This window comes from Polistes dominula, unplaced genomic scaffold (assembly GCF_049000335.1).
Source record: "Polistes dominula isolate Pdom_NZ unplaced genomic scaffold, Pdom_raw_medaka contig_77, whole genome shotgun sequence".
Lineage (NCBI taxonomy): Eukaryota > Metazoa > Arthropoda > Insecta > Hymenoptera > Vespidae > Polistes > Polistes dominula.
This window is the reverse complement of record NW_028301152.1, coordinates 5,265,897-5,290,911: the sequence shown is the minus strand read 5'-3', so window position 1 is coordinate 5,290,911 and position 25,015 is coordinate 5,265,897. Positions and strand designations below refer to the sequence as shown.

The 25,015-nt window shown below is 32.2% G+C and overlaps 2 protein-coding genes and 1 long non-coding RNA gene across 3 annotated transcripts; 2 read left to right on the top strand and 1 right to left on the bottom strand.

The window, feature by feature from the left end:
• Nucleotides 1-16,198: 16,198 nt before the first annotated feature.
• LOC107064321 (aminomethyltransferase, mitochondrial) lies at nucleotides 16,199-18,364 on the top strand. The gene is made up of 5 exons (XM_015316885.2): nucleotides 16,199-16,533; nucleotides 16,605-16,945; nucleotides 17,137-17,456; nucleotides 17,516-17,598; nucleotides 17,972-18,364. The coding sequence occupies exons 1-5, from the start codon at nucleotides 16,230-16,232 to the stop codon at nucleotides 18,307-18,309; spliced, it is 1,386 nt and encodes a 461-aa protein (XP_015172371.1). The 5' UTR covers nucleotides 16,199-16,229; the 3' UTR covers nucleotides 18,310-18,364.
• An 88-nt stretch (nucleotides 18,365-18,452) lies between these two features.
• Nucleotides 18,453-19,571, bottom strand: LOC149030676 (uncharacterized). The gene is made up of 2 exons (XR_016178460.1): nucleotides 19,317-19,571; nucleotides 18,453-19,175 (listed from the first exon to the last, which is right to left on the bottom strand). It is a non-coding gene; the product is annotated as an uncharacterized LOC149030676 (long non-coding RNA).
• A 110-nt stretch (nucleotides 19,572-19,681) lies between these two features.
• Prp5 (pre-mRNA processing factor 5) lies at nucleotides 19,682-24,736 on the top strand. The gene is given in 9 exon segments (XM_015316882.2): nucleotides 19,682-19,847; nucleotides 20,160-20,378; nucleotides 20,533-20,680; nucleotides 21,236-21,550; nucleotides 21,629-21,956; nucleotides 22,202-22,651; nucleotides 22,654-23,323; nucleotides 23,404-23,935; nucleotides 24,018-24,736. Coding segments are annotated over 9 exon segments (3,105 nt in total). The 5' UTR covers nucleotides 19,682-19,827; the 3' UTR covers nucleotides 24,441-24,736.
• Nucleotides 24,737-25,015: the final 279 nt, after the last annotated feature.

The window sequence follows — 25,015 nt, the reverse complement described above, 5'->3', positions numbered from 1 at the left end:
ATCTTCTCTCTCGTTTACTCATACTTGGGTCACCGATGAACTTATCAAACTCGGGTCAGTCAGAAAATGCGAATCTTTGAAAAGCTAAAGATAAGGAGAATGGAAGAGAGTACGAACCCGTAAGGTCATAACGACTCGCGTGTGAGTCAACTAGACTTATTCTAGTCTAGCACATTGAGAAGGAGATGGCCCCAATTATCATACAAAGAAATAGTGAAAGAGAAAGGAAGAGAGAGACAAGTGAATATATGTATAAATGAAAGCGGCGTGTTCGATGCGTAGACCTTGCAAAACCGACCCTAACCATAATCTTAATCTCTTTCATGTAAATTTGCTAAATGTTTAAATAATCTAAAACTTGCCATAGCCCGGATGCGCTGGTGCATACTCCCAGCGCATACACACTACAAATACGACTCGACTTAACGAATAAATGCAAAAATCCGCGGTAACGTCTCTAATGCGAACGATGTCACTTGGGTAAGCGACACCTAAGTCAATCAATGGGGACGCCCGCGGTAGAATTGGTATTCTCGACAAGGAACAATTCACAACAGATACAGATTACAACTACAGCAATAGAGGAACACGAGCAATTACCCGAATACATCGGACACAAATACACACACAGCAATTGGTAAGGAGAGCCCTGTACACATAAAGTCACTCTTATTACACGCTCGAACACACTCTTACACTATAATTACACTTCGTATACACTATAAATACACATGCTACGGATATGTAAAGCCAATTGATTTTGTAAATTGCCCAAAAAAGGAAATTTTTCATGTGAATTTTAAAATGCAAAAGAGATCAACGAAAAAAAAATCATTTTGAAGAAAGAAAGTTCTACGAAGCAGCACAATTAACGCATATTCGGCCCTACATTATGTAGTATTTATAATATGTACATGTATTTTCATGCGACAATTCGATTAAATCTCGCACCGATCTGTCTGGAATGGATCGTTGGAGGATCTTTTGAATCGAACCGTCCTTCCAGGTGGAAAGGAACTATAATATCACCATTGGAAGAATCTTCATGGTGACTTCAGCAAAACAAAAAAAAACAAAAAGCTAAAGATTTGGATAATAGAAACAAATAAAGAATTTGTAAGAAAACATTCGCGGCCTTTGGCATACGTTTGGATGCAGAACCGATGATGAATGAGCTTCCACGGAATCCCGTGCGATCTCCATAGTCCCCCGGACTTGACTAAAGAAAACCCGGCAATGATACGAACGAACTTTTCCTTGTGGAAGTTCGATCCTGACGATGGACGGACGATGAGGTGCCGCAAAAGTAGACTGATGATGAGCAAAAATACGAAAGAACAGTATAAAATAACGGAAGAAGAAAGAAAAGGATGAAATGATCGTCACGAAAGAAACTTACGGCACCTCGGTAACCGCGCAAGCGTCTGTTCCATGATATAATAAAAAAAAAAAAAAATGATAAAGAGATGAAAAAGATGAAGAAGTCGAAGGAGAAGAAAGGCGCTATTAAATAAGACGACCTAGGAAGTGGCAGCGGCGTTGTAGGAGCCGTTGTTCGAGTACGGCTTTACAAGCAAAAACCGTTGGTTTGTTTTCGATCGGGTTTTAATTTTTTAATGAAATAATCTCACGACGAATATCGCGTACGATCGAGATCGCTGATTTCTAATCGAAAAAAAGGGCGAATGACGTATGTGTATATTCGTGGCAGTGTGTATCGTAAGTGCGCAGCATTTGATAAAACCGACAGTCTAGCAGTGCGAGCGCCTCGGCGGCACTAGCGTTTTCACGCGGTGACTTTGCCGAGCCTCCGTGATTAAAAACCGGAATAAGTTGTTTCAATGTCCACTATATAAATGAAGAGCCATAGTCGTTAGAAGGTGGTGACTCCAAGCTCGATATCGTCGATGACCGAACAAGTCTGTCCTTAATTTAGACTTTATCTCATTCTAAAAAAAATAAAAAACAAATCTAAAACTATCAAATCAATTCGAGCGCAATTTAGTATATACTTTTTCGAATAACAGGATCAAAAATCGAACTTTGGATAATTATTGACCAGTGAGCTATTTTCAAAACCAATCAATTTGGCTAATATATAAATATTTATATGTCAAAAATAATCATATATTTCGCTGACATAATGACAAAAATTTCACTCACTGTACAGGACGGATAAGAATCGTATCAGATCGCGCGGAAAAAGTTAGCAAAAAATAACATCCAAAGGAGTGGCAACTGCCTTTCATTCGGACGAACAACAACAGCGATTCTCGACGATGACGAGCATTCGGAGCCATCGCGTGGGTCCGTCACTGAAGGCCTCGTGATTCTGGCAAACACGGTGCCTTCGTGACGGGCGATACTCTTTTTCAAAATATTCTCCAAGTTTTTGTTAACGAGAATGTGTTTTTTCTCCCTTGTATCCCTTAGTAAACCCTCTTTATTCGTATCCGAGGTGAAAGACCGAGTCCGATCGGAAAATAATACGATTAGAAAAGAATTAATTAGGCAATGAATGTTGAAGAAACAAAAAAAAATTAAAATTAAAAATAAAATAAAATAATAGGGCCTAAAATGAAATCGATGATGACAAATAACCGTCCGTTGAGTGGGTGCCTTCGTCAGGGTTTTCCGTTACATTAAACGAACGTTTTCAAGTATAACTCACAATTAGTAGTGTTATGGTAGAACAGTAATTACAGTGTACCGCAGTAAACAATTAACTAAGTAAGTATACAGGAAGCACGTGGTCTTTTTCAGTGTCTACAGTATCGTCGTACACCACCGTGCAGTGGAACGACCGGAAACATCGGATTCATTTCGCGTGGAGTTCCCTTCCCGCCAATTTCACCTCTTACCCTTCATCGTCATGATGAATTCAAAATTCGCGAAGCAAGTCGATTCAATTCAGTAATTTCTAAAAATGACGGATGGATCGAAAATTTAGATCGAAAGGAAAAATAATTCCAAAACCCTCCCATTTACCCGTCCTACCGAATCCGTCGTTTCGACGCAATCCACCGTCCGCGAGATCAGAGATACAATCAGCATTTAACAGATAAATATGATAATAAGTGTACTAAGTGTCCGTAGTTTAGCCAACGTGTACATTGTATTCTCCAATAGAGGAAAGGAAGGGAAAGAAGTAGGATTGATAAAGGACAAGAAAAGGACAAGTTTTATATAGTTCATAGATAAGATAGGAAGAGAGAGAAGGAGAACGAGAGAGAGAGAGAGAGAAAGAGAGAAAGAGAAAGAAAAAATAAAGCGAGTTGAATGACGATTGCACGGTGGAACCATATTTAACCAATCAATATGATTAATTAATAACAGTACCGTAACCATTTGTCAAGTCGACTTAATTAACAGTTAAGCAGAATGCATACGTATACACTTGCATACACACATATACACTATACACATTGACACGTCCAGTTACGTAAAAGCTTTGCGTATCTATATACGTGTAATATAAACACACAGATACACTACCGCACGAGGATACAGAAGGAAGATGATATAACACAAAAAACATACAACATCCGTATTCAAGAGTATGTAAGGGTCAAGCGATCGCACAGTATCGCTCATTACTTATTAAATAAATCGCGTAGGCACTTACTACGGATAGGAAGGAACAGGACTTTGGGACTCGGACCCGGATAAGAGGGTGCCCGAACGCGCGAATCACTTAACTCTCGCGTATGTAGTCTACGTGTTTCCCTCTCGTCGAGAGCACGAACGATCGGATAAGTGATAACGCGCGTTCAGGTTCTCTCCTGTGGTTATTTCAATTGATCTTTCCAGTGCAGCCTTGAGTTATTTCACTTACGGCGTTATTTTCAACACAAAATAAACCCCACCACCTACCCCCCACTGGCCACCTAAAAATCATCCGCTCATATTTCTCGAAAGGATGACATCCCCACGACACACCAATCCTCCTCAGTTTCACACGTACGCGTTGTTTCAAGTTCGTTCGCGATGTCTCGATGACGTGATCACCGTTTTGGGCACGTCTCCTCGTTTAAATAAAAATTTATTATAAATGATAATATTAAATGATTTTTTAAATTTGAAAGAAAATTAGTAAATCAAAAAAATGATAACGTCAAAATTATTTTTCGATTCAATGAATTCGTAGAATAAAACTCTTTTATTTGTTTAATTTCCAAAATTTCATAAAAAAATGTTCAAAATAATAATGAAAAAAAAAGATTGAATAAATATTTGGCACGCGTTAGAGAGAGAGAGAAAGAGAAAGAAGGGAGACATGCCTGAACCACGACTATCGAAAAGGTGCGAACGTTGAGTTAAACATTTTGAAAACTTTTATGTACAGTTAGTTACCGTATAATACAGCGCATATTATTGTTTATTTCGGTGACGCTCGCTTGTCGTGCCTTTCATGATTCTCAACGATTCTCACAACACGGGATCGTTCTAAATTTCAATTGATTTGGCAAGGCAAACGGACGCACGCAACTTTAATGGTATCGATTGAGTTTGGTCGAAGTCCCCTTTTGGGCAAACACACCGACGCACTTCCGGTCCCGCTGGCTCGCCGTAAATCATTCAAGAAATAGAAAGATGAAGAGAAAGGAAAGATATAAATATGTAGATAGAAGGAGTGAGAGTCAGAAAGCCTCCCGTTGGAAATTCGATTCTAGTCAAAAAAAGGTACAAAGCCGTAGCGAGTGAAACTCGAGCGGAAAAAATCGGTACTTATTTTAGCATATGCTATAAAACTGAACAAAATGAAAGAAAAAAAAAAGAAAGGAGAAAAATCGGGCAAAGTAATACACGGGAGGAGGACTGAATAACTGTAAGATGAGGAAAGAAAAATAAGACCAAAGGATACAGAAGATGAAAACAAAAAGAATGAACTAATTGGCCGATTTCCAAAATAAACGGCCTAGCGGGACCGTACCCGAAAGAATATCCGCGCGTTGTTGACAAAACATAGCCTCTTTTCGTTGTACATCACACGTCGGCCATGACACGGTCGATCTCCATTGTATGAACAAAAAACAAAAACAAAAAAAAATACGACACTCTTTCCAAAAGAATATACAAAAAGATAAAAAAATTTGCAAAAAAATGGATGTACGGTGCGAATGAATCTTTCGAGAAGCTTCGATCGTTGTTCCGTCGCGTATTTCAAATATTCTTTTTCTACCGAATCGCAACCGTAAATCTTCCCCCTCCCCCGACCTACCCCATTCGCTTTAAAGGCAAGGTTCACGAAGCAGAGGCCTCTCTTTTTTTCTAATCAATCGTGAAAATCTAATCACGATTTAGAAAAAAATCGGGCCTTAGTCTTACGAACCAAGCCATTCGATACCGCGGTTAATCCTTACAATTATTGCTATTACTATTATCATTATCATTAATATCATTACGATTTTATTAGTTGTATTAATAATTATTATAAACATTGCTGGGGGCAATTGGAAGCGTATTTTACAGAGAGTATATATATAAAAGAAAGAAAGAGATAGAGAAAAAAAGAAAGAATGAGGGCTAGGTGAAAATTCTCCCGAATCGTCGAAGCCATAATATATGATAATATATGAATATTTTTTATGTTAGAGCCTTTTATATGAGTAACATTTAAGGAACAAATAATACTGATGAGATGCGATGGCGAAAGAAGCAAAAAGGCCACAAACTTTTTTTTTGAGACGCTTCTTTCTTTTTGTCACCTATTTTTTTTACGTTTGTTCTTTCTGTTTTCTTTTCCTTTATTTTTTTTTATCTTTTCCTTTTTATATCTAGTAATTACACTCATACATACGTACACTTATATACGTACACATAGTAATGCTTGTTAAATATTATTATTATTATTATTATTATTATTATTATTATTATTTTTATTTTTATTATTATTATTATATATGTTATTATATTTAGGAAAATATTTATGTAAAGTAAAGTAAAACCCGCGTTTGGTCTCATGTAGGTGAAAAACGCAAAGAAAAGAAAAGAAGACGCGCGTTCCTCGTGTTTGATTTTTCGTTCGAATATTCGTTGATCATTTTTGCCAATTTTTTTTGTTGGTCACAAAAAAAAAATGATATTTTAAAAACGCAATGTTAGACAATACGAATGCAAACATGAGCTTACTTCTAATGACGTTTGTTTATGATTTACTTTACTTACTTTGTTTAAATCCTATGTTTCAATAATACTTTTAATTCACGTTTTGTAGAAATTTACAACATATTTTTCTTAATTTCTTTTAAATAAAAGAAGAATTATTATATTTTTCTCGAAATACTTTCTCGAAGCAACAGAAGCAAAAAAAGAAAAATATTGTTCCCTATTTCAAAGTGACAGATAAGAAAAACCTTTTTTACTTGCGTTTTCCTTCTTTTCCTAACGTCATTTGCCTACTTATAAGTCTCTTTCTTTGTCTTTTAGTCGATAACGATAAAGACCCATCGAAAATGTCTGATACGTTCCTTCTTATCTTCGTTTATGTATACCAAATTTATTTTATTCGTCGGAAGTCGAAGAGTACCGTAATATGTTTTTTCTTTAGGTTATTCTTACATTAGTTACTTTAGTAATAAAATCTCGGTGATGAAGTTGAATTTTCGAAAAAATAAGAAAAAAAAGGATCACAAATTTTAATCAAATAATAATATTTACTTGATTTACTTTCGTGTGTACTCTTCGATTACTTTTCGAACGTTTTCGTTCACATCCCACCGCGTTAAACTTCATTTGATTATTTCACTTTCGGTTCTAAACGTTAAGTTCCTATTATGTTTTATCTATTATGTCTGAAAGATAATTAATGAATAAAATAAACGAAATAAAGGAAAAAGAAAAAAGAAATAATAATCAAATCAAATCAAATCAAAGGACCGTCGAAAAGTCGAACGAGGAACACGGTATTACGTGAACGATCTCGTCAAGTTACACATATGTTTGCTAGTCAGAATTGGTTTAAAAAAAAAGAAACGATTGAGCAAGCTAGAGATATTTTTAAATAATAATATAAATTAATTAATTGATTAATTAATTAGCTCTACTGCCCTTGTTATTCATAATTTCAATCGATTTATTGTTTATTAAATAATTAATTATATAATACATTTGAAAAGCGGTTTTATTTCTACCGCGTATAGTTTTAAGTAAATCGATTTAATTTACACGTATACAAAACTACGGTTCTTTAGTTACTATTCTTTAGTAGGACGAGAGAAAGAGAGAGAGAGAGAGAGAGAGAGACGCGTCAGCATAAATTTCATACTTTCATCGAACAACAGAATGTTTATTTATAGATTCATTATCTTTTCTGACATATACATATGCATTATAAACTAATTTTCGTTAGATAACACAAAAACTTCTTTCTGTTTATTCTGTGTTTTTTTATCTGTGCATGTTTATATATACATATATATATATACATATATATAAATATATTATATATATGTGTATATATATATGTACACATATTGTATAACGAATTTCTAATGTCTTAACGAACACATGTTTGCACGGGTGGCATAACTATCTCGTCTATAACAACTCGTAGTGTCGACACTACCATCACTACTACTATTTTACTAGTACTATTACACTTATTGCTACAGCTTTTGTTAGGTAACACTAACGTTATACTTACTTTTATATTGCCACTGTCATCATCATTTTCATCATCACCATCATTAGATAAAACTATTTTTATTATTATTATTATTATTATTATTATTATTATTATTATATTATTATTATATTATTATTATATTATTATTACAATTACTATAACTATTATTATTATTATTGTCATTATTGTTATTATTATTATTATTATTATTATTATTATTATTATTATTATTATTATTATTATTATTATTATTATTATTATTATTATTATTATTATTGTTATCAGTTTAGCACACCTAAAAAAGAAAGAAATAATATTATATAATTCCAATTCTGGCTTTTACATGTTTTCTTAGGCAAATGAAATAATCATTAAAATCGAGTTTTTTTAAATCCGTTCGGTTTTTATATTGGCCTTGTTTCTAAAATTTGTTTTCCTTTAGTATGGTTTCTATAATCAAATTTCACGATCGGCAGCCCAACTAACCAACGGAATGAAATCTTTAAAATACGCTAACGATTGTCATACGAAACTATTAAAACATTTGCATTTATTAGTAAAGAAGAAAGAAGAAGAATGAAAAAAATAATATTCGTTACCCTGTATTACCTTGTCTACGAGACATCGGGAATTTGAAAAATAAAAATTACGTATGATTCTATTGAATATGAAAATCATTCATGATAAATAACGGTGAATTATATAAAAGTGAAAGGAATTCATTTCTAAGAACTAAAACATATTCAAATCAAATGGTATTTATACGTCCATTCCTGAATACGAGAAAAAAGTATAAGAAATAAAATATATCTTAGCATTCCCGATTTTTCGTTTTTCGTTATCAGTTATCACATTTAAAAAAATAAGTTAAAATTTATTAACTCTATTTGCTACTATTACACACCGATATTATTAGTTATTGCTATAAACAATTTTCAAATGCGACCCTATTGTCGATCGGCGAGCGAGGTGACTGTTTCTATTGCCTCTCGTCTCGTAATGTCGCACAAACAACCATACGTTGTCGACCAAGATACACGCCAATGAGTGCAGTTTGTTATCTCAAAAACGATACCCTCTCGGCGTACCAAAAAGAAATAAAAGAAAAAAATAAAAGAGAGAGAGAGAAAAAAGTGAAAATAGAAACTAGATGAAATAGAAAATAATAAGAGGTAATATCAAAAAATAATACTAAAACTATATCCACTGGCGACAGAACAAAAAAAAAAGAAAAATAATCTAGAAAGAAAATAAGAAAGAAAGATAATGAAAACAGAGAAGCAAGCTTTCTTTTCATCAAGAAGAGGCCATTTTTCGGCTAACGACCAAAAAGAAAATCTTCCTGCTCGGACAAATTTCAATATGTTTTTGAACAGCACTGGCTAAATAATGTCGACTCATCGAGACGATAAAAAAGGGGCGTGCGATTAGAAATGATAATGAACAGAGAAAGTTAATATCTAGAAAAGGTTATGACGTAAGCCGAGGGTCAAAAGATTACTCTATTTGGCCCTCGTGTGATCAACGTATGACGTCCGTCGAGAAATTTCTTTCCTTTTTCTAAACGACCGCAACGACTATAATTCTGAATTGAAAAGATATAGAAAAGACTATACGTAGGATCCTCCAAGCGCCATGTACGTAGCGAGCAGCTTGTACACAATTTCTAACTTTGGGAAATAATCGACTCGCAAAATAAAAAAATAAAAAAACAAAAAGTATGTACGAAAGAAATAAAGTACCTAGGAAACAATCATTAAGAATAATAAATGAGTACACGAGAATGTGTGAGGAAAAAAGATAGTACGCTTGTGAAAGAATATCTGATTCATTTATGTACGAAAGTAACAGAAAAAATGAAAGAATGAATGAATGTAAGATAGAGAGAAAGAGAAAAAGAGAGAAAGAGAGAGAGAGAAAAAAAGAGAGAGAAAAGGTTTAAAAATATATCGGACGTTAACTCACCAATCTCTTTCGGTTACGAATGAGTTCCGCATTGTGTAGAATTTTCTAATAATGATTACGAAATATATATAAATATATATATATATATATATATATATATATATCACGAATATGTCTGTAATATTTGACAAAGAAAATGAAAAAGAATTTTTCGGTAATATCGTGACGCATCAATTTTGAAACGAGCGAAAGGGAAAGAGTGAAAGAGATTAAAGGCAAAGTATTAAGAAAAAAGAAAAAGAAAAGGAACAACATAAACAACTCGCGATTAATAATCTTTTTGCATGAAGGAATTTAAGTGTCTAGGAATACTTTGTTTTATTACGATTGTTATTTTTGGAATAAAGGAGTGCACCTCCGCATTTTTATGAACGATAGAACAAGAATGAGATGTAAGAAAAAGTGAGCGAGGAAAAAATTCGAAATTCATTGTACGATATTGAGAACCCATACTCGTTGGCAGTGTTCGATAATGTGACGTAATAATAATAATAAATAGATAATTACGCTTGAACTATCGAAATATTACGATTTATCGAAAGATTCTTTTGTACAATAAAGGAACGTTTAAAATTTATGTTACAATAGCAAAAAACAAGTGGTCTTTCGAAGAGTCTAGGAGTACTATTTTCGAGATATCGAATTATATTAAAATTGAAAAAAAAATGTTTATTCGAACACTCGGAAAATTAAGAAACAAAATTTGAAAATACAACAGAAAAAAGAATTTTGACCAATTGAAAGGACGCAAATAGTTAAAATGATATCTCGAAAATAAGTCCTTCAACCGATTACGAACATATCAAATGAACTATTCTAAAAACATTACTTTCGATAAATTATATTATTATTATTATTGCTAATATTATTAGATATAAGAAAGAGTAACAAAATGCAAGAAAATCGATACGTTTATTGAACACTGCACATCGACGTTTCCGAAAAAGCATCGTTTTGTAAAATCTCTTGTTAGATATAGGGTTGAGGAGAAAAAAAATAAAGATGGAAAAAGAGCGTAAGAATTAGATCGTACAGAAAATCGGCTTCGTGCGTTCGCGAAAAGGGCCTTCCTGTGAAACAAAATAATGCAAATAAAAAGATTTATTTTCCATATTAAAAGAAAGAAAAAAAAACAAAAAGAGAAAAATACAAAAATAATAATATTAATAAGAAGGATGAAAAAAAAAATAAATGAAGAGGCATACGTTGAAAGCTGCGCGTTTTGTTATAGATACATAATAATTATAGAAAACTTAGGGTAGGAATATACTATTAACTTTAGATAGGGTGGCAACTCAGTGCGACACGCAGAACAAAGAAGATCCTTTCCACGAAATTAAAAAGCCGATTATCTGGCGATAGTTACGCGGAGGTAAGAAAGCCGAACCATAAAGACAAAATAAAATTAAGAAAAAAATAAAAATAACGGAAGAAAATAGTCGGGCCGGTCTTTCGCATTTTCCGGTTGAACGATCTTTCGCGAGCATCGCTTTGATGCTTTTATGAAGTAAGCCTTTCTTGAAAGTGTCAACGATGAAGAAGAAGAAGAAGAATAAAGGACGAGGTGGAGGCTGCACTGATGTAGCAAAAAAATTATTAATTAACGATAAGTGTAAATATTATTAAGGAGAAGCGTTGCGACGGTATCCCACGATTAATAATAAAAAAAAATTAAATTAATATTTAATAAAAAAAAAAAACACACTTAAAAAAACGCGGTAAGTTATAGTAAAAGAGTGACTCCCTTCTCCTCGTCCAATAAAACCATCGCAAATTCGTAAGATTGTTCATCGTTTGCCAGACTTGCGCGTAGACTACCGACAACCCTAAATTTAAGCTCGTCTTTAGAAATTAATCGCGAATAAACTGTGAGTGCGTTTTAGGCTGAACGACGTTGAAGATTGCTAAATTTTCTCCAGAAATAAAGAAATAGATTGATTTCGTACTGTAAAAGTATCAGTGCTGAATTGATTCCGATAAAAAGAAAATTAGAAAAAAAAATATAAATAAGCGGACGTTAATGAAAAGATACTGAAACGGTTAGAAAAAGAAAATATGTGTATAAGAAAGAAAGAGAGAAAAAAAAAGCGTAAATTACATACATGAATGAAGGAGAGAGTGAGAAAGCGAGCGAGCGAGCGAACAAGAATGAGTGAGAAAATATAAACAAAATTTTACTACCAAATGAACTAGAAATCGCAACCGATGGGTATTACTAAGGGGATATAAAAAAAAATAAAATAAAAATAAAAGCTAAATATTCGGAGCGTTTTTTCGATAAAGAAAAGCGTCCAAAATTGTACCTATTTTCATTTTATAAATTATATATAAATATATATATATATGTATATGTATATGTATAGATATACGACGACCTAAGCGATCATTAATGTGGAATGCAATTGAGAACCGAAGGAGTAAAGTGAAAAAGATAAAAAAATTATTGTACCTATATTCGGAGAGTGATCGATAGCGTATTCGAGTCGTGATTAATTATCGAAAATTATGATCATCGTCATCATCATTACATTATTACTATGATTATTATTATTTATTACTTTTTTGTATTAATATTATTATCTTCATTATTATTGATTATCAAATACGATCGTTGTGAATAGAAAAAAGCAAAAGTGATTGAAACTCTGTTAGAATTATCGCAAACACAAAATACCTTTTACAGGAATCGAAAGCGAGATAGAGAAAATGAAGTCAGAACGAAAGTTAGAAAAAATGAAAGAATGTCTGTGTGTGTGTGAGAGAGAGAGAGAGAGAATGAGAGAGAGAGAAAGAGAAATAGAAAGAGAGTAAGAAAGCGTACCTCAATATCGATAATTACATATTGCGTGTCGACCGACAAAAAAAGAGTCCCTCTCCCTTTCAGTAAACAGAAAAGGTCTCTATTTAAGAAATAGTAAAATAGCTAAAAATATGGAGGTTATGAACGAATCAGGATAAAAAGACGTGAGTTAAGTAAATTAGCAGACAATATGACGCAAATATATTATTACATATAAAGTTGACAATAGGCAAATATTTAAATAAAAAAAAAAAGCAGATCATTTTTCCTTTCTTACTATTGTTATAATAATATATAAAAGAGAGTAAAAATAGTAAAATATTCAAAACGACGACGACTCGTTTCTTGTTTCATTTTCTACAATGACCAAAAGTTTTAATCAAGAAAAATAAAAGAGAGAAAAAGAATGAGAGCGAGAGCGAGAGAGAGAGAGAGAGAGAAAGAGAAAGTAAAAAAGATTAGCCATATTATTTAAAAAAAATATATATATATCTATATATAGAAATATACATATATGTATGTTGTATGTGCATGCGTGGCACGCCTACGTACGTACACGGCATCGAAAAGAAATGAAAAATAAAAATAACGCTAAAATCACGTTACGAGCAATATGTGTGCACGAATGCGTCCTCCTTCGCGACGATATCAGCAGCCCTCTTCCAGCGGCTTCCATTTTTAGAACTTGATTGATCGCGAGAGAACGAGAGCGGAAAAGGAACGAAAAAAAAAAATACAGACTAGGAATAGGGTAAGAAAATTTTTCAAAAAAAAAGAAAAAAAAAGAATAAGAAAATATAAGAAATATAAAAAACGAATGAAAGTAAAAAAATATCATGGCATAGTAGGTATAACCTCTTTCTCTCGCGAGAAATATGTTAACACATACGTACAACAAATATTATGAATATATTGTATAGAGGCACTCGTCGTCGTGAACGAGGACAATCTCGTGAAAAGAAAAAAAGAGGATAATGGAAAGAAAGATCGTGCGGAAATAAGAATGTTGAAAGAAAGAGATCGAGAGTTTTAATAATAATAATAACGGATGACAATGTAGAAGAACTACAAAAGTCGCATAAACGAAACAGTTATATAGCAGATATCTCGAATAAATGTTTATTTTTCTTTTTTTATCACGCGAATAATCGAATAAAGTAATATTTTCAGATATATACATATATCTATTAGATACACTCTACGTTTTGCGATCGGCAAAATGATTGTCATTTTAGCCGTTCGCAACAAAAGACCGGTAAAAATAATTAAGTCCCTCGGTCGTCGTCCATTATTGTGACAATTTGTTTTTGTTCTAAATTACTAAAGATTTTTTAACGAAAGAAAATAAACTGTTAAAATAGTAGAATACATACAGCCACATCGAACGCCGACCGATGGACCATCAAATCAATCAGTCAATAGGGTCCTATACTTTTTAACCGCGGCATATTAATTTATTCCCATTTCCCATTCAACCAACATAAATCCAGTAAAAGTTCCTTATTTGGTTGTTCCACGAACTGGAATTACTCCTATTCCATAATCGTCGCCGTTAAACCACCCTTCCCCTTATCGTCTCGACCATTATTGCCACGCAATCGAGTTGTTATAATTATTATTATTATTGTCATCATTGTCATTGTCATGGTTTTGCCAGCATCACTTCAGGGCCACCAATTCCTTCTCTCCATAGCCCAACACAACCTCTCTGATCCAAACACCCCTCCCCCCTCCCCAAAAACTCCTTACAATCCTTTACCGTCCCTCCACTACCAAACCGATTTACCAGTGTGAGTGAATGTGTCAACACGTGAGTTCAACAAATGAGAAATAAGAAAAATAAATGAAAATAATAACGAATGAAAAAGTGATGCGAAAAGAATACGATGATAAGACTCGATATGAATTTTCGGAGTTAAGAGATATTTATAGCGCGATTCAAAAAATATGCGGTAAAGCGTCGAGTGTTTAAAACAGCCGAAAGGGTTGAAAGGAGAAGGATAGAAAAACGTACACACACACACGCGTTCGTCGGACTGTGCAGGGACATTTTTACATCAATCGTATTAAAAACACACGAGACAGAGGAAGAAAGTGTGCGTGTGTGAGAGAGAAAACAAGGATACAAATCGAAAGCGAGAGAAAGAGAGAGAGAGAATGTGCGAGTGAAAGTTCGAAAACGTGAGAAACAGAAAGAGAGAATGAGAGATATCGGATAAAGCGAGAAAGAGAGAGAGAAAATGTGTGTGAGAAAAAGAGAAAGAGAGAAAGCGAGAACGAGTGAGAAATAAGAATTATGAGGGCGAGCGGGAAAATTAAACGGCGGAAGCTAACAAACAAAATGTACGAACAAACATTGATACTGTCTTCGTTTTTTAAGGTCGTTTCTCCGTTCGACACGCTGTTGTATAAATATTGACATTTGTCACTGGATTATTACCGACGATGATGAATTATCATTATTATTATAACACTATTACTATTATTATGATAAGAAACGATTATTATTATTATTATTATTATTAATTATTATTATTATTATTATTATTATTATTATTATTATTATTATTATTATTATTATTATTATTATTTGCCATTAATTATTGTCATTAATTATTGATTATTGATTATTATATATTATTATTATTACTATTATTATTAATACTATTATATTATTAATACTAAAACAATTTATTACTGTCATTATTGTCACGACTTTATTTTTGAGATGATAATTATTGTAGAATCATTTTATTATTATTATTATTATTATTATTATTATTATTATTATCATTATTGTCATTAATTATTTATTAATGATTATTATTATTTTATTATTATGATTATATCATTATTGTCATTAACTATTGATTATTAATTATTGATTATTAATTATTGATTATTGATTATTATTATTATTATTATTATTATTATTATTATTATTATTATTATTATTATTATTATTATTATTATTATTATTATTATTACGTGGTACAATAAAAATTTAATAAGCATCTGAAGTCTCGTGACTATGATCATCCTACCCACTACCACTCATGCTTCGATATTATCGTTGATGGTTTCTCTATCGGAAGAATGAATTTAATATCATGACCTTTCTTAAGAGTACAAAAAATAGATAACTTAGCCTGATTTCAACAAGAGAAGAAAAACAGGGATTTATCGTATATAATATTATCTAACATATACATTTGAAACGATTTTTCAGGCCCGGGGCGCGAGTTATTAAATTTCTGTAAAAATTATAGTAAGAATCAAACTATAAAATGCGATACTCGAAATATATCTTTCATATAACATCTGCTTTTATTTAATAACGGTTCTGAAGAAGTTTATTTTATTTAATAATCTAATGCATAATTATCAGTATAAAACTTTAAACGAATGACTTGCACATCGAGAATAAAATAATAATCATTAAAAATATATAGTAGCTCAATAAATACAGATAATGGAAATAATTCAAACGAAACGTCAATTAATATAGATATTAATTATAATAGAAATATTAATTATGCATAAATACTTTTTAAAACGCGTAGCATAACTCTAATAAACTACACATATTTAAATCTAAACATTATCGAGATAAATGAAAGAAAAACGTATTATATACAATAAGGAAAAAATAACGCATATTCATTATCACAGTATCACATGAAGTGATTATAAAATATCGTGCTCTAAATTTTTGAAGGAGGTAATACTGAGATTCCGAGTCTGAGGATAGTGACCGGGTTCACGAGGGTCATCGCTTGATGGTCTATACTACGCGAGTCGATCAGAATAAACTAGTAGTCAAGAACGAATCATTGAATGCAAATGATCATGTTTCGTTTAAACTTTCGTGATAGACGTATATACCGTATTGAAGGTATAGAAAAATGCTTGGAGGTACTACATGTTAGTGTGCGTAAATCGTCGACCCTCGAAGCAACTTCGAAGGTTAGGTCAAAATACAAGAGTTCTATAACGTATTTAGGGTGTTTGATCGATTCTACGATATCCTCTGGCCTCTTCGGACTAATTCGGAATTCAATGGTGCGAACAATGTCTACAACAACGAATTTAAATAAAATAGAAAAGACCTGTTTATACGATCTTCATGTTAAAAAGGAAGGCAAGTAATTAAGATTTATGAGTGAATTTAATTATCGATTGAATATTTTGATCCAAAATTTATTTTTCCAGGGAAAATAGTCAATTTCTCAGGATGGCTGTTGCCGGTACAATACAAAGAAGCGATAGCTGTGTCTCATCTACATACAAGAACTTTCGCCTCTATTTTTGACGTAGGTCATATGATGCAAACACGTGTTAGTGGGAAAGATGCAGGAGAATTTCTCGAGTCTCTAACGACTTCCGATTTAAAGAAATTAAACGAAGGTTTTGCTACACTCACTGTGTTTACCGACGAGAACGGAGGTATACTAGATGATCTGATCATTACTAAGGACAAAGATGATCAGTATTTCGTGGTTTCAAATGCGGGAAGACGAAAAGAGGACATGCAATTATTGCTATCACAAGCGGTAATTATTGTTTTTTATGTTTATACCTATTTACTTTATTTACTTATATACAATTGTATATAAGTAAATGTAGTTATGACAGTGTACTAAATTAACAACTTTGTAAATTTATTTTTTGATTTATTTATGGTGCTATTATATTTTCCATACTATATTACAGAGATTAAAATAATCACAGATTTTTTTTGTAGGATAACTTTAAGAAACAAAATAAATTAGTCGATTTGGAATTTCTCGATCCCCTCGAGCAAGGATTAATAGCATTGCAAGGGCCAAGAGCATCGACGGTCCTTCAGCCATTGCTCCAAATCGATCTATCGAAATTGAAATTCATGAGCAGTGTGATAACCAATGTCTTGGGTATCAACGTTAGAATATCACGTTGCGGATACACTGGTGAGGATGGTTTCGAGATATCAGTACCAGGAATTAAGGCATGTGATCTGGTGGAGAAGCTCCTGGAGAATCAGGAGGTGAAACTCGCTGGACTTGGCGCTAGGGACAGCCTAAGGTAGGATCTACAGGTGGTCAGGGTGGGGCTCTACTGACTTTTTCCACCAATTTCCGTAGACTGGAGGCCGGACTTTGCCTCTACGGACACGATATCGATCACAACGTCACGCCAGTTGAAGCTGCCCTGAATTGGTTGGTAGGTTAGTATTTTTCCTTAACAATAAATCTACAGATAATTTATGTACTTCTATTTATATCGTAACCGATCAAATAACCGATCCTGAGCTAAATCTGTAGAAAAATATTTGCTTCAATTTAATACAGATAACAATCAATTTAATATTAGCTTTAATAATAAATAAAACAATATTTATAATTATAATTGTCTTAAGGTCAAGCGAAGATAAGCATTAATATTAAAGACAAAATATTCATTGTAAATTAAAAACCGGTCATTTGATTGATAAATGTTAAAATCAAGTATTTTTAAAATCCATTTAATTCAAATTTAAAAACTAGTACTACATATTAATTTCCGAGAAATTTTGAGATAAAAAGATGATTTTTATGTAGCGAAGAGAAGAAGAACGGAGGCCAATTTTCCAGGTGCCGAAAGGATTCTTTCGCAGATTAAACTTGGTACTACGAAAAAAAGAATTGGTTTGATATTAGGACTAGGACCACCTGCTAGAGAAGGTGCAAGTATATTAACCCCAGAGGGTGAACGAGTTGGTAGCGTCACTTCCGGTGCTCCAAGTCCTACTTTAGGGCGTCCAATTGCTATGGGCTATATACCACCAGACCTAGCACAATCTGGACAAGGTGTATTGGTAGAGGTTCGAGGCAAGACTTACAAAGCCACTGTAACCAAAATGCCATTCGTAAAGACTAAATATTACGTAACTAAATAATGATTATTCATAAGAATTTATTTTATGTCTTGTTAATAAAATATTTTCTTTATTACTCTCCTTTTTTTATGGGTTTGAAAAACTGCTCTACGAAGCCTTTTAAACACACCCCACATTTTTCACAGAAGCTATCTTATCTTCTCTCTGGAATCAACAGGATGAGTTATTTCGAAGCAGTCTCCCATCCAGGTACTTAGAGTGTCCATCGTTACTTAATTTCAATAATCGAATTTATTTTTTTAACGAAGTGAGTTTGTTAACATGTTGTGTTTATTATAATATTTCTTTAAAATACACCTACTATATATATTATATGAATGTATATAAATATTTATCATTATTTTATTTTTTCAAAATTTATGTGAATTACATTATATCTAAAGGTTCATATTTTGTATCGATGAATTTATATTACGGACTGAGAAAAATATTCTCGAACGAAGAATCCAATAATCTCATAGGTAAATATCCATTTATTGCATATGTTCAAATTATACTACCATTACGTATCATTATAGTATGATAATAATCCAAGCACAAGCTATTTCAGAACCTCATAGGTTATATGTAAAAACAGAAAAATATAGTAGATTTAGTTCATTGGTATTTCAAGTTTCAACATTAACATTATATTTACATAAAGTATACAAAAACTTTACTAGAATGCTTCGAAATAATTTCGTGTTTTTGTTACGTTTAATAAGTCAATAAAAATATTGTAAAAAACTACTTTTCTTCATCTTCATCTTTTCTATTCTTAGTATTGTTTATAAATATTCTATTTCGATTTAAATTGTTTTATTTGTTTATTTTTTGTGCACTTTCATACTTTGCGTAATTTATTTTAATTGGATTCCAAATGATTTCTTAAATAAAATAAATATCGATAAATTGTATTATTACCTTTTATACAATTTTTATCGTGTATATATAAATAATAAAAATAACGTGTAATAATTATTTTTTTTTACAATAAAAAGCCCGACAAATAATCGATTGACCATTACCATAGTTTTACATTTTTCTACGTAACTGTGTAATATTTGCTGTTCCATGTTGATGATACAATGAAAAGATACGCAACTCATAAGAATATACCATTGTTTTATTACTTTCATTTTTTTATACGCAAAAATGTAACACTTGTCCGTCGAATACGAAATAAAATTATGGTATGATACAAGCAAATGCATCTAATGGATATCTGCCTTAAAATTAATCCAACTTATCAAATGTGGGTATATTAAAAAACTGAATTACCGACTAAGTTAATACTTTCAATCTTTAAAATATAGATGGAGAAATGTGTACTTTTCAACCAATGAAGTTCAACCCTTCTTTTATATATTAAACCACAGTATATAATGTGGATTTCTTGGTTGGAAGTGCTTTCTATAGAATGCACAAGTTGCTTTTAACTGTAGAATATTACTGTCATGAGATCAAATAATAACGTGATAAAAATATTTTTAATCAAATAATAACAATTGCTAGTGTTTAATATCAATAGAAGTAATAATGGTCCGAAGCAGTGATAAGTAAGTACAATGAATATAAAATAAATTGATTTAGAGGTTATATTACTGACGCTTTTAATATTGTTTTTTAAGTTATTTTATATAACTTTCTTCTATTTATGGTCATATATTTTAAATAAATATTATAGTAGTACTTATAATAAATGAAACATTAAATTCTATTTAAATTTAATACTTAACTTTTTCTCTTTTTCTCTCTTTAATTTAAGTATTTATTTATTTTTTGTTTATTTTTTGTTTATATGCATTCTTAATTCTTAAAGTAACTGTGTATTGTATATTTAATTATTTATTAAAATTATGCATATTTAGGGATAGACATCATAGAAGACGGTCTAGATCAAGATCAAGATCACGTACCGGTACACCAGAAAAGAAACGCAGACGTTCCAGGAGCAGAGACCGAGAAAGAGAAAGGGATAAGGGACGCCATAGGGAAAGAAGGAGTCGTTCAAGAGATAGGGACAGGGAAAGAAGTGATAGAAGAGAACGCTCAGATAGAGACAGAGATCGTGACAGGAGAGAGAAACGGTATTAGAAATATTAATATATGTTTGGAAATATTTTCAATAATCAAAGAAAAGCTTTTACCTATTTAGGCACAAGTACTGAAAGAAAATTTTAATTTTTATTATAATGTATTAGAAAAATAATTCATTTATATTGACTGTTCTCGGTATACTAGTGGAGACAGTAAAGAAAAGCGTCTTACAGGCTCAAAGTCTTCACGCTCAGGTAAAGAGCGCTCCAACAGATCTCGATCAAGGGATAGAAAGGAAAAGGAGAAAGGTGAAACTGAAGAATTACCATTCGATCATACAAAATTAGATAAGGTAATTTTTTGTGTTCTTCTTAGAAATTTATAACAAACAAATAAACATATGTTATAATATACAGAGTGTTATTAATGTAATCAGTAAAAGCGTGCAGGGGGAGGATTCAATTTGAGAAACTAAATCAAAAATGTAGAATAACATTTTTTCTTATGTCTTTGTTTTTGAGAAAAATAAGTTTAAAAATTTATCAAATATGCGCACACTTGATTCATTCGTAAATAATTACGGCATTTTGATAAAAAAAATATAACAACTTATTACTAGCAGTAGCAGAAATTACTTTCAAAATCTTTGACGACCTCAAATGCTGCTCACATAAACATTAAATATTGCTGATTTATTACTAAATTGTATCATAGTAATTTTATGTCAGATTGCTATCCGTTACTGTTCTTTATATAATTTTTATTCTTATCATAACTTTTTAATAAAACTTTAAATGACCGATGTATGTGTGTTTATATAACATTTCTTATTTAAATCCACCGAATATACTAACAAATTTTGTTTGTTAAAATCTGAAACATTCTGTATAAAATAATTCATTTTCAGGAAGAGGAACAAAAACGGCTGGAACTAGAAATGCAAAAGAGAAGAGAGAGGATAGAACGATGGCGTGCTGAAAGGAAGAAAAAGGAGTTAGAGGCAACTAAGAAAGATGGTAAGACATCTATTTTGGCAAATCTTCAATTGCCTATGAAAAAATGGTCCCTCGAGGATGACAGTGATGAAGAAACGCCTGTGGTTCAGAATAGCAATAAGGAAGTCAAAGAGGAAGGCGCTTTGAAAGAAGAAGTAGAAGAAACTAAAGAAGAGACCAAAGACGAAGAAGAAGAAGTTGACCCTCTTGATGCTTTCATGGCAGAAGTAAATACAAAATAAGAATGCTTGTATTTAAAATTTAAAAAAATTATTAATTATATTAAAATTTGTTTTTTTATATAGGTCCAAGAAGAAGTTAGGAAAGTAAATAAAATTGACAGTAAAACTCCAAAGAGTACTAATAATGGTACAGGTCCTGGAAATCAACAAAGTGGTGGTGTTGTTATTGTCACGGGTGTAGCTAAAAAGAAAGTGCAGAAACAAAAAGGAGAATTAATAGAACAAAATCAAGATGGTCTTGAGTACTCCAGTGAAGAGGAAGGAGAAAATCTTCATGAGACAGCGGCTGGAATTGCTAATAAACAAAAAAGAGAACTAGCTAAAGTAGACCATGCGACAACAGAATATCAACCATTTAGAAAATCATTTTATGTAGAAGTACCTGAAATTGGTAAGTTCTTAACAATACTTTCAAAGACTAACAATTATTTTATAAATTTTATATATATGAATGATTTACTATTTTATTTATTTGGTCAGTTATTGACTTTATCTAATTTATTGTTAATAATAATTATTTATTTTATCATCTTTTTATTTCGCTTTTGTACAAATCTGTAATACATTGTACTACTTATAATGCTGAAAGGCAATCAATAAACCATTACTACTATAATTTATGGATATTAATTGTAGCTAGGATGACACCAGAAGAAGTAGAAGCTTATAAGGAAGAACTCGAAGGCATACGTGTAAAAGGCAAAGGATGTCCAAAACCAATTAAATCTTGGGCACATTGTGGTATAACTAAAAAAGAATTAGATGTTCTGAAAAAACTCGGATATGAAAAACCAACCCCTATCCAATGTCAAGCTATTCCAGCTATAATGTCTGGAAGGGATCTTATAGGAATTGCCAAAACTGGAAGTGGAAAGACATTAGCATTTTTATTACCAATGTTTCGTCACATCCTAGATCAACCTCCATTAGCTGACGGAGATGGACCAATCGCATTAATAATGTCTCCAACTCGAGAACTTTGTATGCAGATTGGACGAGACTCAAAAAAATTCACAAAATCTTTAGGTCTTTCGCATGTATGTGTATACGGTGGTACTGGTATATCTGAACAAATAGCAGAGTTAAAGGAGGTGCAGAAATAATCGTTTGTACACCTGGAAGAATGATTGACATGTTAGCAGCAAATAGTGGAAGAGTTACTAATTTACGTAGAGTGACTTACGTTGTCCTTGATGAAGCTGATAGAATGTTCGACATGGGTTTTGAACCACAAGTGATGCGTATAATGGAAAATGTTAGACCAGATAGACAAACGGTTCTGTATAGTGCTACGTTTCCAAGACAAATGGAAGCACTTGCCAGAAGAATACTTACTAGACCTGTAGAAGTACAAGTTGGTGGTCGTTCTGTAGTTTGCAAAGATGTTGAACAGCATGTGGTGGTATTAGAGGAAGATCAAAAGTTCTACAAACTTCTCGAAATTCTTGGGCATTATCAAGATAAAGGTTCTGCTATTGTATTTGTTGACAAACAAGAAAATGCGGATACGCTTTTAAAAGATCTTATGAAAGCTTCCTATTCGTGCATGTCTCTACATGGAGGTATTGATCAATGTGACAGAGATTCAACGATTTTAGATTTTAAAGCTGGACGAACTAAATTACTTGTTGCTACATCAGTTGCTGCCAGAGGATTAGATGTTAAACATCTTGTTCTTGTTGTCAATTATGATTGTCCAAATCATTATGAAGATTATGTACATCGCTGTGGTAGAACTGGTAGAGCTGGAAATAAGGGGTAAGGTATTTTTTTCTTTTATAAAAGTTTTAAATTTATTTACCGTATATTTAAAAAAAATTATTTTTACCTTTTTTCAGATATGCATACACATTTATAACATCTGAACAAGAACGTTATGCAGGTGATATTTTACGTGCGCATGAATTGGCTGGGGTACCTGTTCCAGAACCTTTGCGACAATTATGGGAAGCCTATAAGGCTCGCCAGGCAGCAGACGGAAAGAAAGTACACACAGGAGGTGGTTTCAGTGGTAAAGGATTTAAATTCGATGAATCGGAAGCAGCTTTAGCCAACGAGAAAAAGAAATTCCAGAAAGCAGCTCTTGGTCTGCAAGATTCCGACGATGAAGATATTGAAAATGATATTGATCAACAAATCGAAAGCATGCTTGCTCCCAAAAGAACGGTTCGCGAAATTGCAAGACCATCTGCTGCAAATATTGCAGTTCCTGGTCAACCAGTGACAAGTGCTACTGATAAATTAGAATTGGCTAGAAGACTTGCATCCAAGATCAACATTGCTAAAAATTTGGGTGCGGAAGCAAAAGGAGCTACCCAACAAGCAGCAGAAGCTATACTTAAGGGTGCTGGTCCTACAAATTTGATTACGGTAAGTTAGCAAAATGATTTAAACGAAATAAAAAATTTTAATAACTATTATAATTTATTCTAACGTTATTTTTCTTTTTTAGGCAAAGACCGTTGCTGAACAATTGGCTGCTAAATTAAATACCAAACTCAATTATCAACCACGAGAAGAAGATCTCGTAGAAACCGACTCTGAAACTGGCGAACAAACCTTCCGAAAGTACGAAGAAGAATTAGAAATAAATGATTTCCCTCAGCAAGCAAGATGGCGTGTTACGAGCAAGGAAGCTTTAGCACAAATCTCTGAATACTCTGAAGCAGGCCTTACAGTTAGAGGAACCTACATTGCTCCTGGTAAAGCACCCCCGGAAGGCGAAAGAAAATTGTATCTTGCAATTGAGTCAACCAGTGAATTAGCTGTTAGCAAAGCTAAGGCAGAAGTATCTCGGCTTATAAAAGAAGAATTAATTAAGTTGCAAGCATCTGGAGCTCATACTGCTTCACGAGGACGATATAAAGTTTTATAAATTACTTCAATACATTAACTGTTTATAAATATAATCTGATGGATTGACTATGATTGGAGAACAAAAAGATTATAAATTTTATTATACATACAGATAAAATCAAATATCAATACAAAGTTTGTGTGTATTTATCAATATAATAACAAATTATACTTAATAACTTAATAAGCAACATTTATAATAATTTTATTGATCTAAACTGCCAGAAAGTGGTAAAGACAAAAACAAACAAGACAATGCAAAGATTTTGTACATTTTGATTTTATGAAAATATAAAAATCATGTTGGGTATATTATATATTATATAAACATTGAACACACGAAATGAGTATCGAACATTTTTAAGGACGACTGAATTTTAGGTTACTTATTGTCTGGTAACTTAAGTTAGAAACTGTTGTTTATGTACACTTAATATAGTACAACGCGATATAGGTCAAAAAACTCTCTGCGTTATAGTAAACCGCGTTTTTGTACATTCTCCTTATCGTAATTCTATTTTTTCTTTGGTAATACTAGAATTAAAAAAACATACATTCTATAAACCATAACGTATTATAAATATATATATATAT

What these genes read in the sequence shown, in the direction of transcription:
- LOC107064321 (XM_015316885.2), top strand. Translation starts at nt 16,230, where the DNA reads ATGCAAATGATCATGTTTCGTTTAAACTTTCGTGATAGACGTATATAC. An exon ending in TCTTCATGTTAAAAAGGAAG is followed by an intron (nt 16,534 to 16,604) that starts GCAAGTAATTAA and finishes TTATTTTTCCAG; the next exon opens with GGAAAATAGTCAATTTCTCA. An exon ending in AATTATTGCTATCACAAGCG is followed by an intron (nt 16,946 to 17,136) that starts GTAATTATTGTT and finishes TTTTTTTTGTAG; the next exon opens with GATAACTTTAAGAAACAAAA.